This window comes from Eutrigla gurnardus (assembly GCF_963514095.1).
Source record: "Eutrigla gurnardus genome assembly, chromosome: 2".
Classification (NCBI taxonomy): domain Eukaryota; kingdom Metazoa; phylum Chordata; class Actinopteri; order Perciformes; family Triglidae; genus Eutrigla; species Eutrigla gurnardus.
Window position 1 is genome coordinate 14784554 of NC_139916.1, and position 19157 is coordinate 14803710.

At 43.5% G+C, this 19157-nt stretch overlaps 1 protein-coding gene across 1 annotated transcript in view; it reads right to left on the reverse strand.

The window, feature by feature from the left end:
- celf4 (CUGBP, Elav-like family member 4) overlaps positions 1 to 15505 on the reverse strand; it is a 72977-nt gene extending 57472 nt beyond the window's left edge. Inside the window, 1 exon segment of the mRNA XM_084031016.1 lies at positions 14778 to 15505. Within this exon segment, the coding sequence (XP_083887142.1) occupies positions 14778 to 15054 (277 nt within the window). The 5' untranslated portion in view covers positions 15055 to 15505.
- Between the last annotated feature and the right edge of the window lie 3652 nt (positions 15506 to 19157).

Genomic DNA, 19157 nt, shown 5'->3' on the forward strand with positions numbered 1-19157 from the left:
CGCTACTGTACTGTGAGTGAACAGGGGAGAAAAAAAAAAAACACATCAATTACTGTTCAGAGACCACATCAAGCATTTTTTTTTTTCGTTTTGGAAAAAAGGTCTTAAAAATTCAGGAGCTGTTTCATGGACTAATGAATGCTGTCTTGAGTATGATATTATTTCAGCAGAGTGAGGCAGAACTAAGGGGCAGTATTATGAATGTGGAAGGTGAATTCATTCATAATGGAATGTAATAGCAGTCCGACTATATGCAGATCCCCGAGTCCTTCCTTTGGGGTAACAAGAACAATCGGAAATATGGAGACATGCAAAAGAACTGGAGAGCAATCAATAAATAAGTTAAAAAAAAAAGACCACGGAACAAAAGGTAATTACCATTAAGACAGATGAAATTCAAAGGGACAGCACTACGGTACATCTGCACCATTTTTCTCCCATTCTTAAAAGCGGACATAGTAATTTAGAACAATAGTGGCTGCGGTTGTAACTTAATTGCTCTCCGAGATGAGGGTATGAAGATCGTCAAATAAAAGTTATTATACTGTATCCCGGGCGAATACGGAGTTCTGATTGACTGTAGGGTGTCAAATAAATTTTAATAACTGGCAATGAATGTGCTCTGGAGTGTTACTTTTCAGCAACACACTGAAAAGTCGCCTGAATAAATTAGAATAGAAGTGGCCCCCCAAAAAATGTGCGGGCAATTAGGGTGGGAATAAAAATCACCTTTTATCACAATAAAATCTTAGAAAATCACTGATTAAATCACTGAAAGTGTGGGATGTGGGCTTCCTCCATATTAAAATGCATGTAGCAATCCAGAGATTACACGTATTAATGGCGGATGCATGCAAAGTACAAATGTAAAACGCGTAAGAAAGAATTAGCACTTTTAAATGTTTTTAGTCTGTGTGTCCTTGCGTGTGTGTGTGTGTGTGTGTGTGTGTGTGTGCATGCGTGTGTGTGTGTGGGTCCCTGAAGATAACAAGTCCCATCTCCCGCCCTGCTTCCCAGAGTGGCCGTCTCTAAGCTGTGCTAATCGATTGGCGAAGGAGGAAAAAGGGCCAGTTTTAATGTGTTGCATGTGAAGGATTTACTGGAGAGCAGAGCCACTGAATCAATGGTGTAGAAAATGCGTCATTAGGACAGTGTCACCCCCCCCCCCCCCCCCCACACACACACACACACACACCCACCACCCACCAAACCCCTCCTTCACCCCCGCGCACCCGGTCCCTTGAGGGTCGGGACAGAAAACACACACACATTTATATCCACACACACAAACTGGGCTTACATGTGACGCTTTAGCTCTCGTGCCTGAACAACACTCACATGTAACACAAATGCTTGAACACACACTTGTTAAAAGCTCCCCTGATGGCAAAACACGCACACACACACACACACACACACACACACACACACACACACACACACACACACACACACACACACACACACACACCTCCAGCTTTCCCCACTATCCAGGCAGCCGAATCATCTCACTCTACCTATCTCTATCTCAGCCATTTTGTCAGGAAATGTTTGGGAGACCCAAATTTAGCTTTTCCAATATGAATTATTTAATGGGGAGTGACTCCTAAGACGGACCAAAAGAACAAAATGTACTGATGCTGATTATTGAAATTTATGAATGACAACAAATTGACTTTATTGGAGCATGTTTATGCCCAGTGTTTTGATTTATACTTATATTTATTAAAAGAAATACTCTGAAAGGTTTAGACCATCATGGGACACCGAGCCTGTCCTCTGTAAACCAGACCCACTCAGCACTTCAAGGCTCAACGTCTTGCTTCATCTCTTATGTGATTTGGGTTGCTCTCGTGTACATCAGGGCTTTAGGAAACAGAATATAGTGGCCCAGTGTCACAGAATTACCAGTGCAAGTGCTTGGGTTGTCTAATGTTAACCATAGCTTATTGCATTTTCCCCTCACCTTAATCTTAAAGTAGCTTATATGTGAAAAGATTCAAGTGAGAATTTCTCGATGAAACACACATTCACTATTTTTCTGATTTACTAGTAAATTTGCTGAACATTTGAATGCAAACTCTGAATGAGTCTTTATTAGACTGAAAAGTAAAATGCACAGAGAAATGTCAAATGTAGCACTGTATATGGGCAGTGACTGACAGACAGGTATATAGATGGATAGACAGGTATATAGATGGATAGACATGTAGATAGATGATAGACATGTAGATAGATAGGTAGATGAGTCTATTATGTAAACAGTCGGACGAGGGCCTGTCGGATTAATCAAAACTCCGTCTACAGATGAATCATGTATCACTAAGAAGACAAAGTGCTTTAACTCTGTCATGGGAGTGGTCCCATGTCTCGTCCCCCCGGTAAAACACTTACAGGATAAACACTCCCATTAATATTCCTCTGTGCACCTCTCCTCTCCACTCTGCTCGCCTCTCTTCTCCTTTCCACTCCCTGTCCTATTATCCTGCCTCGGCGGACATCCTGTCCTGTCCCGTCCGCCTCGCCAACCTGCAAGATGGAGATGAGAGGACGATCCAAACGCAGAAGGGGGAACATGAATCATTACACTTCCTGTTTTTGCACGCCGTCCAGGGAAGGAAGAGAGAGGACGCCCCCGGGGCTCCGATTGATTCCGGAGACTTAATTGGGTTTATTAGCCAAGATGTTGGGCCCCACGAGGAGGCTCCCAGCGGCCGTCGAGTCCCCCCCCCCTCCCCCCCACTCCCATTCCCACTCTTCTGAAGGAGAAAGCCTGCGTAATTGTTTTCCCTCCATCTTCTGTGTCATTGTCAGATGGGTCCTGCGGGATTATTAGCAACCCCAGGTCCCTCAATAATTCATCCAGAGCTATTTATACACAGATGGAGAGTCCTCTAAAGTCTCCCCCAGTGAGCTTATCTGACGCTTAGACAGACAGACAGAGAGAGAGAGAGAGAGAGAGAGAGAGAGAGAGAGAGAGTGATGAGGAGAAACAGCGCTACAAAGGGAAAAGCAAGAGAGAGAGAGAGAGAGAGATAGCATGAGAGAAAATGGGAGAGACGTACAAAGAGAGTAAGCAAGACGGAGAGAGGCGATCACAAAAAGAAATGCAAAGACGAAGCGGAGCGAGCCTGACAGCGTATAAAACAGCGAGAGAGAGAGAGAGACAGAGGCGTTTTAGGTAAGACACAATGACAATGTTTTTGGTGTGCATTGAGTTTCAAGGTGAAAACTCTCTTGTCTGCGTTGCCAAAGTGAACAAAAGCACCGTCCCGGGAATAGCACACACCCTCACACAACACACATTAATGGCTTTTAATCTCCCCCTCCCTTTTTTTCCCTCCATTTAACACAATTAAGATGTTTGCAAAGCTAACGTGGACCACTAGTCGCTATAGGAAGGACAGATGAAAGACATCCAGGGATTTCCATATGCAAAGTAAACACAGTTATCCGTCCTTTTGCAACGTGTCAGTGCGAAAGACCAACAAAAACCGCAGCCAGCCGTTTTCTTGAATCGCCCTAATAATTCAAACACAATGCATTAGCATATTAGCATCAGCGCACTAAGCAGCTACTAATCCCAAAGAGATAGAGGAGCGGCCGCATGCTTTTAATGGCTCTGCAGGTACCTGCACCTTTACGCCTGCAAGTTGAGGAGACATTTTGTTGTCGTCGGGCTAATGAAGCCTTTGGCGCACAAAGTTGATTTTCAAAGTCCCTTTGTTGGTGCTCCAGCCACAGATAATTATATATATTCATCCCCCTTGGCAGTCACTTTTATCCAGCTCATTTAGAAGGCTTGGCTTCCTCTTGGACAAATTGGGACAGCGAAAGGCAGATTGTAGTGATAGTTTTTATATTTCGCATCGATGGCACATTAATCAGGGCAACTATAGCTATGGGACAAGACTCACTCAAACACCCTGTGAAATGCCGGCCATTTGTCTGTCGCAAATAGTATCACAAAAGTTATGTCATTATCTAAAATACATTCTTTCTGCCTGTATAAATGGGAAATGTCTTGTACTGTAAATCCATAATGGACCATTACATTGGACCTGCCCATTAATTTACAGAATAAGCAATCCATCACAGGTCAATGCTTCTTTTCCTGATTTACAGGCTGAAGCGAGGCTCACCGTCTACTGACGAGCACCAGGAAGTCACCTGTACACAAAGTGATATTTCATTAGAAATAACTTTTCATTAGAAACGTTGCTAAGGATGCTGAACACACTCAGTATATTATTGACTCTGTCATGTTTCCCCCTTGATGATTCCATTCAATTAGTTAGATACAAAAAACAAAAACAACTTCAATGTCGCAGAGTGAAACATTTTAATTTTTTACATAAATAGAAAACAACTTTTAATGAAAATATTTTTGGTACATGACATTTGAAAATGATTCTGTATTTGTATTTATGAAGTGGACTCATGTTAGCTTTGGATACAACCTATGCCAAATTAATTGCTACTGCCCAGTGCGTCCTCGTGGTATTGATAAACGATCCATAGAGGAACGCATTGTTTCTCTCTCTCCTACACACACACACACACACACACACACACACACACACACACACACACACACACACACACACACGGACGCTGCTGTTGCTTGGGGAAAAGCAAAGCTTATCAACTAGCCAATACTCACAAACTCACACACGCACGCCTGCGCGCATGCACAGACGGCTCTGTCTCTATCTATAAACCCATGAAATCATTCCAAGCGAAGCAGGGTATGTATAGGTTTGGCCAGGATTCCCATCTCCTGTTCTGTGATTAAAGGACCAAACTAATGGGCTCTGTCTCGTTGGGAACCTGTGTGGGGCTGGGAGAGACCTCAGAAGCCATTAAATTGCAAATCTGTAATAATTTGCTGAAGGCTTTCTGTCCAGATCATTCCCTGGGCTGATTTGTGCATTGAGGTAACGCTCTGAACAGCCAAGCACAAACCCAGCTGAGCCCACCGGCTAGCCAGCCAAGTTAGTTTACTAGAGGGCACACTCCGGATACACACAGGGCTGTATTTACTTTGCAAGAAACCACAGTGCAAACTTGTGCTGTGGTTTTCATTTAATTTGGGCTTGATTTATCAAGGCAGCAGCAAATCATTCGGTAAGCAACTAGGCGAGTCCTCTGAGTGAAGGAGAACTTAAAAGGCAGGGAAAAAAGTGCAGAATTGGTCTGAAGTCTCTTTGATCAGGAGACTCCAAATATTGTTGAAATAAGAAATTCACCTCATATTTAATAGTAATTGTTAAATGTTATAATACTACTGATGAAATCAAAAATAAGAGGCAATGAAAGAAAGAAGAGAAGACAGCTTATGAAAATAAAATAGGAAGGCAATGTAAATAAAAAGAGCAACAGCAGCACAGAGTTTAACTCACAACTGTATTTTCTGCTCTTAGTTTGACGTAAATATAATACTAACAGTGTTTGTTTGCCATTGGCTGTTTCTCCCTTTTTTGCTGCTTTTTCCCCTAATTCAGCAAAAATTGTATTGGCTTCTGTAGAAAAGGTACATTTTCTACAGAAAGTCTGGTAGACGACTCTGCAAAATGATCCCCACAAACTGAATGAACCTATTTAAATCCAGCTCAATATCAATCATTCACACTTATGCCTCCTTAGTTATTTGCAAAAGCCACACTTACAGATCTTAAAAACATATTTTCTTAATCAGCTTTTTAAGATGATAGATGGGGTCCTATTTGAAAACTCAGTCCTCTGCCAAGGTTAAAACACTCGGTTTGGATTTGGTGGTCCTTGGGCATCGACAGTTAATCAGATTTATGTGCCTTTCTGTCATTTAAAAAAATAATATATAACCAATAAACTATATTTTAAAGGAAAAATGAACCTCTATAAAAAGTGGAAAGACTTGTGTAATGTAAGGGGGGCTTTATTTTATTTGACTTACTTCGGAACAGAATGGTTCATCCAGACTTTGCGTCTACAAATATATAAAAGAACCTCTCGGCTGCTGTGTGTTGATGGCGGTGTGACTTCACTGAACTACTTTTCAGAAGCACGGCCATCTATTCTTGAAGGGAGAATGCTCTACTACTGCATGGCCTCATTGACATATTGAAGTATGTGAAGACAAAAAAGATAGATTGACAAAGATGCAGTAACATGTTGTCAGCGATCCATTTAATATGGAGGGCACTAGCTTATTTACCCCCGGGGTGGCTGGAGCTGCAGGAGTCTAATTTTGCTCCCATCCCAGGAAGGTCATTCTCCCTTCTCTAGCCATGATGGCCACAGAGTAGTGCTTAAATCTGGCAAAACGCAGCCTATAAATTACAGCGGAGGACAGAGGGGTCAAAGCCTGGCATGGAACTGGGCCAGAAGCTATCAATCTGCCGGGGCCAGCGAGGGCGACATCTGTCTCTGGGACTCCCTCACTCTTTCTACTTCTCTCCCTCTCTCTCTGTCTGTCTTTTCTTCTCGGCACCTTCCCTCTTCCTTTCGTTCCCTTTGTTCACTCTGTGCCTGTCATTGAACAATCTCTCTGTGCCTCCATTTTTAGTCTGCACATCTCTTTACAATCTCGGGGCTCTCATTCTTGTATATCGCTCTGCCTCTTGATATTCTTTGTCTGTCTTTGTGTGCAACCCCCCCAACCCGAACTCTCTTCCATGGATCTCCCTCGCCTCTTTTCACGCATTCTCTTACATCATCCCCGTTTCAACATCTCTCTAATTCTCCTTCCCTCTCTCTCGCTCTCTCTCTCGCTCTCTGTCTCGCTCTCTCTGTCTTGAGCTCCTTGTCATTTTACGCACTCTTGCACCATCTCCCTCTGCAGCGATACGTTTTGGTCTATCTGTTCTCCAACCAGCAGGATAGGGTAGAGCCTTGATGTACTTTCCCTCAATGTGATGCCAATATGATTTGAATGGTAATATCTGATAGCAGAAAGGCACTGATTTGCACCACTTTTTGGGAATGAAAATGGAATGATATGGGTATCTAGAAACCAATCCGAAATTTGATATACAAATTGAAACCTGTTCACTTGCCTTTTGTCATTCAGAGCAGTGCGAAAGTAAATATTTTCCTTAAATCTAAAACGGAACAAAGTTTCTTTGACCTGAGTTGCTAACTTCCGATATGTAGGGTGAAGTAGGATTGAGGATGCTGACTCTGGGACTCAAATCAACAGCCTAATCAACAACAAACATGTCTTCTTGGCCAATACTTCAGCCTCGTTTCATCAGAACATCTTGCAATACATATTCCGCCCAAACCTTCGAAAAACTTCTGCATGACTTATTAATCCTCCTCCATTTTCTGAATCAAACTTGGTCTTGAATAATTGAGAGAGATCTTTGAAAAGCCCTAACCTCCATTCCCACCTTCTTTTTACAAGTCAACGTGGTGCATTTTTAATTGGGGGACATGAAATAGGCATGAAGGGAGATGGGAAGAAAGTGAATTGAATCAGGGACATTCAAACCTGCCGTTCGTCGCACAGCGCAGGAGATTATGCGCCCGTACAGATAAAGCTAAATGTGTGTGTGGCCCGACAAGTCACACAAGCTCAACACTTTGACGTGCTTTCTGTCTGGGACAAAGAATACACCGTTATTCGCTGCTTTAAAGGATCCCAGCAGGCAGACCCAGATATGCCACTTCGAGTAATGTTTAGCAATTTGGTTGAGAATAAACATCAATACAACTTTGTATGAACTATAAATCTCCAAAGCCGAATGATTTGTTTAGTGTTTGTGAACGGGATGAAAAGGTAATTGAAAGGACATGTCTCGTTGGAGAAATTGTGAGGGCTTATTACAAGATCGGCTTGCAAGGTAATAACAATCATGTGCTTTTCTGTGGTATTAAAACATAACTTGACCTTGAGAATAATCTTATAAATGGTATGTATAGAAAAAACATACTTTTAAATATATCAGATGTTGACTTTGCGGTGAATTAAAGACATTCGGAGGAGGATAAGTACAATATTTGCTGGATATGCATTAATGGGCCACTGCCACAGTTAGCTGTGACAAACTTTGGTTCTATTCTTCATTTTGCTGCTGTGTCATGCTGCTATTTCCTTGTGGAGAGCTCTCTGCAGCAGAGGGCTGCAGCTGGACTCATTTTCATGTGCAAATAGGGTTCAAGTCAAGTTTGGGACGTAAAAAATACAAATATTACAATTAAACTTAAAAAAAGTTACTATGAAGTACTGCTTTAATTGGGGATGATATATGGCAGACGCAGTAATATACGCTGTAGTATAATCACACACACACACACACACACACACACACACAAAGGGATAAACACATGAATATACACACAAAATGTATATACGCCTATATAAACACACACACACACATATACTGTACACATACAGATACTGGACACGGGTAATATAATATTACAGACCATAATGCCTCCTGACTGTGCAAAGCATGATAAAAGGAACTCACATGTGTAATTCAAAAGGCAAAAAACACCAGTTTCCAAGTTCAGACACAGGAGATTCTTAATTATTCTTTTGACTGTTGAACAAAGGAAAAGTGTTTACGTCTTTTACACTCAACAACTACATACAGAGCATGTTCTCCGTGTAATTGCATGCCACAGATAAGAGAGCCAGAAATGGAACAAATCCAAAAGAAAAAACGGGGACTATAAACCATCGTGTCATGGTATCAGCATGGGTGAAGCTATACGTGTTTGTGTTTATCCTTATATCATACTTCTCTTTGTCTGTATAAAAAATATAAAAAGGTAGGGCACTTCCCCACAGGAAGCTCTATTATAAGCAATGAAATCATCAGTAGAACAAAAGTAAATCTGGAAAACAACATGTAAGACTTTCCAACATTTCAATAGTATTGCATTCCCCATCTCCTGAACTGGGCACCGGTATTTGAAGCAAGGGGGGGAGGGGGGGCTTGGAAGTGGTATTAAGTGTACCTAAAAGATTGAAATGGCCTCAAGCGTCAACTTTTTAAAAATTTAGCACGAAGCACAATAACGCTTCGATGATGCAAGAGCCTTGAAAACAGAAAATATTTACCTCTCCAAGGAGCATTTGTCAAAAAAAACGTCTTTTTTTTCATCCTCTGGAAGAATGGTACACTAGGGCAATAAACACGGCAACAGGAAAGGAAGCGCGGGAGGGAAGCCTGTGTAAGTTGTTTAGCTTCACTTTATGGAAAACAAAAGGCCAAATGTTGATGAAACATTTAAGACAGAGACAGAGTGTATTTTAAACCTCAGCCAACAAGTTTAACTGTGCCAAAACACAAGAAAGCTTTTCCACAGTGCATATATAGTTAGAAATTGTTGGAAATGTTTTAGATGACTTTCACTTTTCGATATCAGAATATTGATAATCACGTATCTATTTACCTGTGTGATAGTTGTTGCCTCTCTGACCTACGACGGCCACAAATCTTTATTCTCTCAGTTCCGTGCTTCTCCACAGGTCAGCACTGCCGTCCACAGTGAGCCATGACGTTGCCATGTGGAACCATTGACTGCACAATAAATGCTGAGGAGACCATTTTACTGTATGTACTGTATTTTTTTTAACGAGTAGATATCTTGAGATATCAACATGTAAAGTTTTCTGTGAAGCAAGCAAATTGCAATGTAATTGTCAGATTTAAATTGATATTTCTTTCCAATGTACAACAGTTTAAACCTGGGTCATTGTCCCTGGGTCATCCTATATTACTAATACACTCCATATCTATCAATTGCATATTTACTTTCGTATCTGTGTTCAACAAACTTGCAATCTGTGCTTACGTATATGTCAGCCTTTGGAGGGGAAATGAGACACGTGGGTACAGCCATCGCTTTACATTATCTCTCTCCATCTGTATGTAAAGGTCAGTCGTTTTAATGAGAGGGCCGCTGAGGTCAGAGCAGCCAGAGGGCTCCACCTCCCTGACAGGCCTCACCACTCCAAACCTGCCGTTAGCATGCTAATCCTCGCAGGAGCACCATGAGCACTCCCTCCTTCGGCTTTGGCGTGGTCATCTCTCACTGTGACTAACCGGCTCCCTGCTCGGCCATCAGCCGGCCCTCATCTGACAGTCCCCTCCAATAATAATGGACAACAGGGGCAGTGCTGCCTTGACAACGGCCCTCCTGACAAATTAGGCTCGCTGTAACTCCCCGCTCTGGCTCCGCCTCTTGTTTCCCTCTTGTCACTTGGCAGTTCTGGGCTGAGCCAGGACAGGGGGGTGTCGGGCGCGGTTCGGCGCTGGTGGTCGAGTGTACTTTTGTAAGAAGCGACCGCCTCGTGACACGTGTTGTCTTTCTCCCCGACAAAACAGTCAAAAATTGATTGTGATGCGTCTTCATAGAAACGGGGCACAATGTGAGCTGAGTGGAGGATTCTGGGGTTGGGGACTAGACGAGGAGCACACACACACACACACACACACACACACACACACACACACACACACACACACACACACACACACACACACACACACACACACACACTCATCCCAAACCAAATGCGAGAGGAGGAGAGAGGAGGATCCCACAGAGAGAGGATGATGCAACGGGAGTGAAATTTCTTCGGCCGGAACGCATGCTGCATTAAAGCAGACCGGCAGGACGAGAAAACACACCCGCATTTCTTTCTCTCTTTGTTCAAAGCCAAATTTGGTTTTATCCTCTTTTCCTTTTCCTTTTTTTTTTTTTTTGCAGTCGGTACTCTAATGGCAACCTGTAACACGTAATTGCCTGCAATGAAACACAGCATGAGACTTTCATGTTTTTGGCATTGTGACTTTCTGGTCTCAACAAATAAGGACGAGCCCGATGATCTGCTCTGAACCTGCTCCCCTGACACCTTCACTTAAAAGGGCTGAAATATCAATACCGTAGACCTTCAGAGGGAACCATAACTCCCTTTATGACCTACATAGATTATAGCCCCCATCTGTAGCATAAGCCATCTGCAGTATGGGTAAATTTAAACAGGATTGCTATTGGTCGTTGCACTATATCTCCACTTGCATGATTTCAAAGATATTAAACCATTTTCTCAAGTATTGATATAAAATTACAAAATAGCTTAATGGCCAAGATATTATCATGAATCAGTACAGTTATTTTATTACAGTGAGCTGGTAGTATCTTCTCTTGAAAGGAGATGATCTGCACTAAAGACCTGTGACATTAACATCACTTGCCAGGTCAAAATGGACTATTTGGCCCATATCTTAATGAGGTTTCAACACCTGCTTTGACTTTGAGCAACTCTCTGGCTTTGCAACCACTTTAACTGTCTGCGCCTATGGCGAGAGCTGTTGCTAATGTATTTAGTTTGGCCAAGGACGAATATATTACTTGCATTAAATTACCTCCAAATGAAACAACAGCAGTAAAACAAACTTGGTGACAGTTGCATTAGGATCTGCTGGAAAAGAAAAAACGAAAATGTAGACAATAAAGGTTCGGTGTGGCTCACAATAACGCCCGAAGATGTGACAGCAGTAAACAATAGGTAACAACCTTTCCCGTTATTAAATGTCTTCCCCGTATCATCGCGGCTCAATTGCCCCGGTGATTATTACATGAAATCAGGCTGATAAATAGTGCTAGCAATCATATCTACATTTCGCTTCCTGAATAGACCCCCTCCTCCCATGCTGCATTGCCAGGGAGAGAAGACATAGAAAAGGGCTGGCTCTTTGTGCGAGCCGTGCCTCTCAGCCCCGTTGTGCTTGGTAGCAGCAGCAGCAGCAGCAGCAGCCGGTGACCATTATAAATGGCCTCTATTAGCATGGCTCGGTCGCAGAGGGGAGAGAAATAAAATCATTGGGAGAATGTAGGCCTGCACTGGTGTCCCTGCGCCCGCTCCCAGCCTCTGCAGACCCCCGTCCCATACTCCCATACTCCCCTCCTCCCCGCTCCCTCCACCCCTCCATTCCAAGGGGACAGAATCCTAAAGACTAGATTACTAGTGATACATGGAGTCATTATGGGGAGGGTTATGGCAATAGTATCACAGGCACGGCTGACAATGGCTATAATAGGGGTCTCTTTCTTCAGAGGTAGCATTACCATAGCAGAGGCTATTTCTATGGGCTTGTTGATGTACAGCAGAGCAGGAGGGCCCTTTATTACCTGCTGTAGCAGAAAAAGCTCTGTATTATCTAGCTACAGACCATGCTTATTCCTTTGTAAAAGTACCGTGTTTCTCTGGGTAAAGTTAAATGAATGCGACAGTATCCCCAGATGAGGCATAGCAGTGTTAGTCACGACAGTTATTTCACCATTTGCCATTTGGAAAAAAAACAACTAAATGGAGGTACAACAAAATTGTAAAGGAAATGGCAGTTGATCATCTACAATCTCCAGTTCAAGCCGAGGCTGTGCATTAGCACGGCCATTATCCAACATGTTGTCACTGTCACCGAGCAGGCAACATGTCAGTGCGAGTACATAACGTGAAGACAAATGGGGAAAGAGGGAAAAGCAAAGAACGAAGGTTCTCAAGCAGAGTTCATGAAGAGGAGAAACGATGGAGGAGAATAGGAGTTTTTCCGGTGGGCAGTTCTACAGACTTCACTCTGCTGGAGCGTTTCACATCTTTAAGGGTCATCATGCCCTCGTTTTGATTCTTTCTACTCTAGCAGGACTCTGAAAATGCACACTGCATGTAGGTCTAAAAAAAGGGTGGGGGGGAAGAGTTGTGAAAGTAACATGTATGTACAAATGTACATTTGGACAAAATGTACAAAAAATGTTCCCATCAAAATGGCACTTTTAAGTTAAAGGGTTTTCAGCTGTTAAAAAAAATATAGGAACAAGTACCAGTTTAGCAGCTTAAATGGCTTTTCACAAGGCAACAGATGCTGCATGAATTATTTCTCTTAAAAATATTAGTATGTCCTCTTGTAAGCGCCTTTACTCACAAACTCTTGCCGCGATAGCATACTCTACCTGCTTCACGCTATGCTGTGTAGTCGTCCATAAAACCAGTGTGACGGCAGTGCACTCAGTCAGTCACTTTGCCCGTTATTTGTGGGACGTGCTGTCGTTTATTGCTAATTTGGGAATCTTCTGCGAAAACCTCAGGAGGAGTGTTGGAGGCAACGCGGCCTTCAAGCAGGTTGCAGTGAGCCAGTGAGCTGGTGAGCCAGGGAGTTGCTAGTGCCTCCAGCTAGTTAAAATATGAGCGCAGCGGGGGCTCGCTAATGAAAGCGGGGGCCCAGCCCGGGGATGCAGGGCTGTATATCGCGGTGAGGAGACAGTTCTTAGAATCAGCTGGCGAGCCGTGCCTATAGTTCTGGGGCCACAGGTTATTAACTGTCCAACAGGGAGTCACTACTACAGCTGCGCTATTAATAAAAGATAACCCCCCCCCCCCTCCCTTCTCCACCTCCTTGGTTTCCCCCATGCCTGCAGACAGTCTCCGCCCACTGGAATTATTTGTATATCATAATCATTCCCTGACACATGGTTCATGTCACACATTGTTTACATGGGGCAGAATGAGCTGTAAAGGGGGGTGGAGGTGGGGGGGGCGTCCCAAAAAGTGATCGCTCATTCCTAATGCACTTAACTCCCCGGAGAGATGTCCTGCAGGTATAGCAGATCAATTAGTGACCTCTAGTAAGATGGTGATTTGCAGAGAATGACGCTTCCCTTGAGAGAGGAGAATAAAATACAGGAATAAAGCGCCATAATTCCTGTTGCACCAGAAATACAAGGCTGGTCGTTAAGATTACACCAAAGGACCATGTAGCATTGTTACACTAAAAGTTTTTTTATTTTTTTATTTTTTTTGGATAATGCATTCCTTCCTCCTAACAAAGGGGATCTGCTCAGAATTGCAACAGGAACAGTTATAAAAATAGACCTAAGAAATAAGCTGTGCTGATTTAGAACGTATAAAAATATATGAATAATATATGTCTGTGTAATTAACGTTTATCCCTTGTGGGTTAGATTTAATATTAAATCTCTAAAGAAAGGACAAGCTAAATCTCCAACACCTGACAATCTTACAAAAAAAAAAAAAAAAAAAATGTAAAATGGGCTGTACGTTCACAGGCCTACTCTTTTTGTGTGTCACACGTGCGTACACACGTGCACGCGCAAACGCCCCCCCCCCCCCCCCCCCCCCCATTCACGACATGCCCACCCCCCCTCCCACACACACACACACACACACACGCGCACACACACACACACACACACACACACACACACACACACACACACACACACACACACACGCGCACGCGCATCAAGAGAGTTACGGGCAACAGAGTGTACGCTGCTGCGGGCAATCAAACATCCAACACAGGCTCCCGGCTATTGCGACGTCAAAACGTGAGGTTAATGGCCCGGATTTAGCACTGTAGTGAATGAAAGCACGTTTACAACCGCCGGACTAGATGTGTGAACACTCCCGTGCTCACTGCCCACATACGAACACCGCTCCTCCTAATATCACCCTACATAAATTCATGCCGTCGTGACTCCCCAGATTCGTGACACTCTCATGCTTGGATTATGTTTGCCAATAACACAGAAAAAAAAATGATGCACCGAAATGGAGAACCAGTGAAAAAGAATAAGACGCAATACATAAATAAAATACAGACAACAACATGTATAAAGTCATTATTCAGCCTGAGAGAAAATTGCACAAATTGCCAACTAATCCTGCATGATTTAGGATCCTCACCCTCACCACATACGACACTGACAAAAACAAGGAGGACTAGTTGTCTCGGGGAATATATTTGGGTTTAACCCACCTTTGTGCATGCCCGTGAAGCGGTCCTTCAGCACAGTGAGCTCGTAGATCTTGCCGAACTCCTCGAAGAGGGGCCGGAGGTCCTTCTCGTCCAGGTTGCGGGGGATCTGACCGATGAAGAGTTTGATGGCATCGTGGTCCTTCATGGGGATGGTGGCCGGGCAGCCCACCGGGCTGTGGCTGTGGCTTAATCCGTTCACGAGCCCGTTCGTGCTGGCGGAGACCACACCGACGCCGTGCACCGTGCCGTCCACCTGCCCGTTGGTTAAAGTTGCCATCTTCGGACCGGCCAGTGAGTTGGGACGGGTACCAAACAGCAGCAGATGGCGATGGTGGAGAATCGTTTTTACGTTGAAAAATAAAAAAAAGAAAGAGCTGGTGGAAGTCTTGGTCAAAATGTGGTTCCGAGACCGAGCCGCGCCAGAGCCGATTCCACTCTCGTCCTATCAAAGACAATATTTACACTGATGTGAAAACACATGTAGCGTTTGGCGAAGACGCATATCAAAAGCGCGCAATGCCGTTGGTCCCGGTGGAGGCTTTGATTCCTTATATTTATGTCCTACCCAATAACTCGTTCATTGATTTCATAAAAGAGAGACAGAGAGAAAGAGAAAGGGGGAGGGAGAGGGAGAGAGAGAGAGGGAGAGAGAGAGACCAAGAGCATTCACTGTCTATTTACACCCACGTTCCCTCGTCCCAGCTTCTTGGCACCCTTTTATTTTTTTTTTGCATTGAGGAGTCCGTATGGGTGTCTTCTCGGTTTAAACGGACAGGACCGGTTCAATCTCCGCCAGAACAGCGGGGAGGTTGGAATAAAGGAGCCGTTACAAACTCGTCGTATGTCGAGCCCAGCGTTGTCTGTCCCCCCCTTTCTTACGCGAAGACCAAGTGGTACATTCCACCAAGGGGAGAGGGTCTATAAATAGAGAAACATAGAGAACACGGTCCTTTGTGCTCCTTACTCAGAGCAAATAACTACACATTCACGAACTCATGACGACCCATTACTTCGTGAATTACACGCACACTGTTCTTATTAATTGCAACGAGCCGTCTGACAACGATTCACCCTCGACATGTTTCCATTCAATCAAAATGAACATTCGCATCCGTGGATGGAATGTGACTGAAAAGGTGGCCGTCGTTTAGATTTCGTTTCTCTCGACTTGGTCCTCGACGGCGGCGGTGCCTCGCTGCCTCCTCGCGTCGCTGCCGGACGGCCGGACAGCTCCGTGGTGCTGATTCGCGGTCCCCTCGGGCGAAACTAAAAACACACCGATGTGCAGGATTTCTTCCGTCGGTTCCGACCCGCTCGTTGTCGTTGAGAGCAAACGCGTGAGACGACGTATTATTAGCTTCCTCGAGCCATTTAAAAAGTCATGTGGATTAGATTTGATTTCCAGAAAGGGGAAGTCTGCGAGCACCGCCGAGTGGCGTAGAAAGGGGGCACAACGAAGGAGGGGGGGGCTTTTTGTTTTAGATTTCTTCACGCAATGAGCATACGTATAACGACAAAAGAGTAAACTAACGTCATAATTCACACTCTAAATGCACACAACATCTGAAAAGCTATTTCTCCGTAAAAAAAAAAAGGTTGATTGATCGTTTGGAAGAACATTCAATATTCATTCAGTTTTGTCATGAAATTAATTTGAAGCTACTTAAGACCTTTAGGCACTAACCACGCCGTTTTTAATCAAATTTAAAGTGGTCAGCCTGATTAGCAGTCCTTGATTTATGAAAATCTCAGTATGAGGTGTTGATGTTAAACATCGCTAAGAATGGAATGTTTGAAATACCTATAAGTAAATTCAATTAATAGTTACGTCTGTCTGATTAAATGGGTAAAAAAAAGGAAAAGATGATTTCTTAAGTTAACCCTGTTGCTCTGTGCTCCAGGACAGAATTATCTTTATTACTCACTACTGAACACAGTCTTACTCCCATGTAACAGCAGTGTGTTTTGCCCCTAATCTGTGATTGTACAGCTCTGAATTGAGTGACCTGGAGAAGGAGCAAACGGAATGACAGTAGGTTTAAACGTCCACTGTCAAAGTAAGTGCAAATTATAATGAAAGGCACGTCTTTTGGACATAAGATCAGATATTTCAAATTCAATTCGACCTGAGCACTGGCATGACCTCTCAGTGAAGAAGACTGGCTATTCTGCATTATTCCTTTGGGAGTAGATTCATGGTGTTTATCTCTATTTCCAAAGGACGCCTACAATACCTGAGGTCATGGCGATGTGTAAATTATAGGAGTGTTGATATTTCTATTAAAATAGTGTCTTATGACTGCCATTCAAACAGTTAGCAAAGTATCCCATATGGAAAATCAATCAGTGACATAAGAGTTATGATAACCCTGGCAAGTGTGTCTTAAGATTGGTGCTTTTAAAAAATAATATGGGGAAAAATATCACACTTTTTCTTGTGCTTCAGTTTGTGACATCATTATCTCATTATCTCTCACTGAAAGACAAGTAAATTAATATCCACATACAGTATATCAAATAAGGTCGGTTTTTTATCAATAATAATAATAATGCATAAACATATTGAGGGTTTTCGCTCTTGCTAAAAGTGGTTGCCTATATATTATCATTTGCTGTATTCATATTAGACCAAAGTGTCGGGAAAACAAGCCACAAGACTTTGAACCATTCTCCAATGATGGGCAAAGTGAACTGCTCGTGTACACCAGATATGCTTCAGTCTCTTCAGGCAAACCACGCAGCCTAAAGGCTTCATAGTATAGAAACGACATCCAGGGCTCATAATGTTGACCTGTTGGTTTTCATTTTGGCTATGAGGCATGCTCCCCCTCCGCCTAGACATTAGCCAACCATTAAATAACAAAAGCGACACACTCGGCGCCTCTCTCACCTCTTTCTGCTCTTCCGCCAGCTAAATGGCCCGGTAATGTCATCCCGTTCTCACGGCATGACCGGGCCCCAGCGGGCGGGAGGGGGGGGGGACGTGGCTTTCTTTGGCTTGACACCGTGCTCTGCTCTCCAAGCTTTCCCTCGGGGCCACACTCCATTCACCACAGCAGCCTTGTCTGCACTCACGCCTGACTTACCTCCAGCAATATTTTTTAATACAAGGGTGAAATGGGAGGGCACAAATCATTGTAATTATGTTCAGTGGGTACTGCCGTGATGATTATGTAAGGTATGGCGCCACGATGGTTCCCTCACGGTCTGTTTCGTCACACAACCTACCTGTGAGCTACTATGAAATGTTTTCAGTGCCGCCCGGAGTGAAATGGCTTCGGTGACTGAGCCCATCGGACTGATAATAATAACACGCAATTAACGAGCAAGACGTGTAACAGTGTGTCTTTTCGCTCCCAAATTGGTACTTATTCTAATCCGTTTGGGTATAGTCAAATATCACTGTGTAGCGTTGTGCCCGCCTGTGCAACACAGGCGTGCTGAGAGCAATTCAAAGCGCCCGCTCTGTCAAACAATTTTCATATTTATTCTCTGTTTACACTCCGTACAGTCCCATCCCGACATCAGATTTTGATTCCCAAAGCTCCTTAGGGAAATAAGTCAATGCTGGACTTTATTAATATTTACAGACTATTAACTACGAGACTGCGGTTGTAAAACAGGACCAACAAATGGATTTGAAGCAGAGGAATAGGTCTACCAACTGAGATATGCCTCTGTCCATGGTGCTGAAACGAAGCAACGCTACCAAGCATATGCCTCTGTCCATGGTGCTGAATTTCATCGTGAGGATTGCTCTTTTATAAGGCAAGACAGCCAGTAAATTCTCAATAATACATAAAAAAAACAGCTTAAGGCCCATAAGAAGACAGCATGGACAAGGTGTAGACAACCACATGCAGACTCCTTGTTTTTCTCCAAATATTCCTCTGAGCTTATCAAAAAGGGGTCACTTCATTCCAACCCCCCTTCCAAATGAACCTTGGCAATCATCAACAGAAGAGGCCTATTTTACCCTTGGAATATTGCTCCCTTGCTCGTCATGGCTTCAATTTTCAGTTTCGGCACTGCAAACGGTTGCAGCAAGGCAAATAAATGAAAAGGGAAATGAAATTCTGGGTAGCCAAGTTACACAAATAGATTGATAATCTGCATGGGGCACCATAAAGAGCTCTGGCGTTTTCAATATTACCTATTCTGCATAGTAATGTCTTTTCTCACCTCTCCTTCATGTGGGACAAAGTTTTAAATCTCCTGTAGCCTTGGGACACCCAGGCTGTATATCACCTCCCAGTAATTTAGGAGGAAGAGAGCAAAGGACTGAGGAAACGGCATGTGCATGACTAAATGCTGAGAAAGTTTAGAGAGACGAGGAGGGCAGGAAGGTCCCCTTTAACTTGATTAGTACCAATTTGTTAG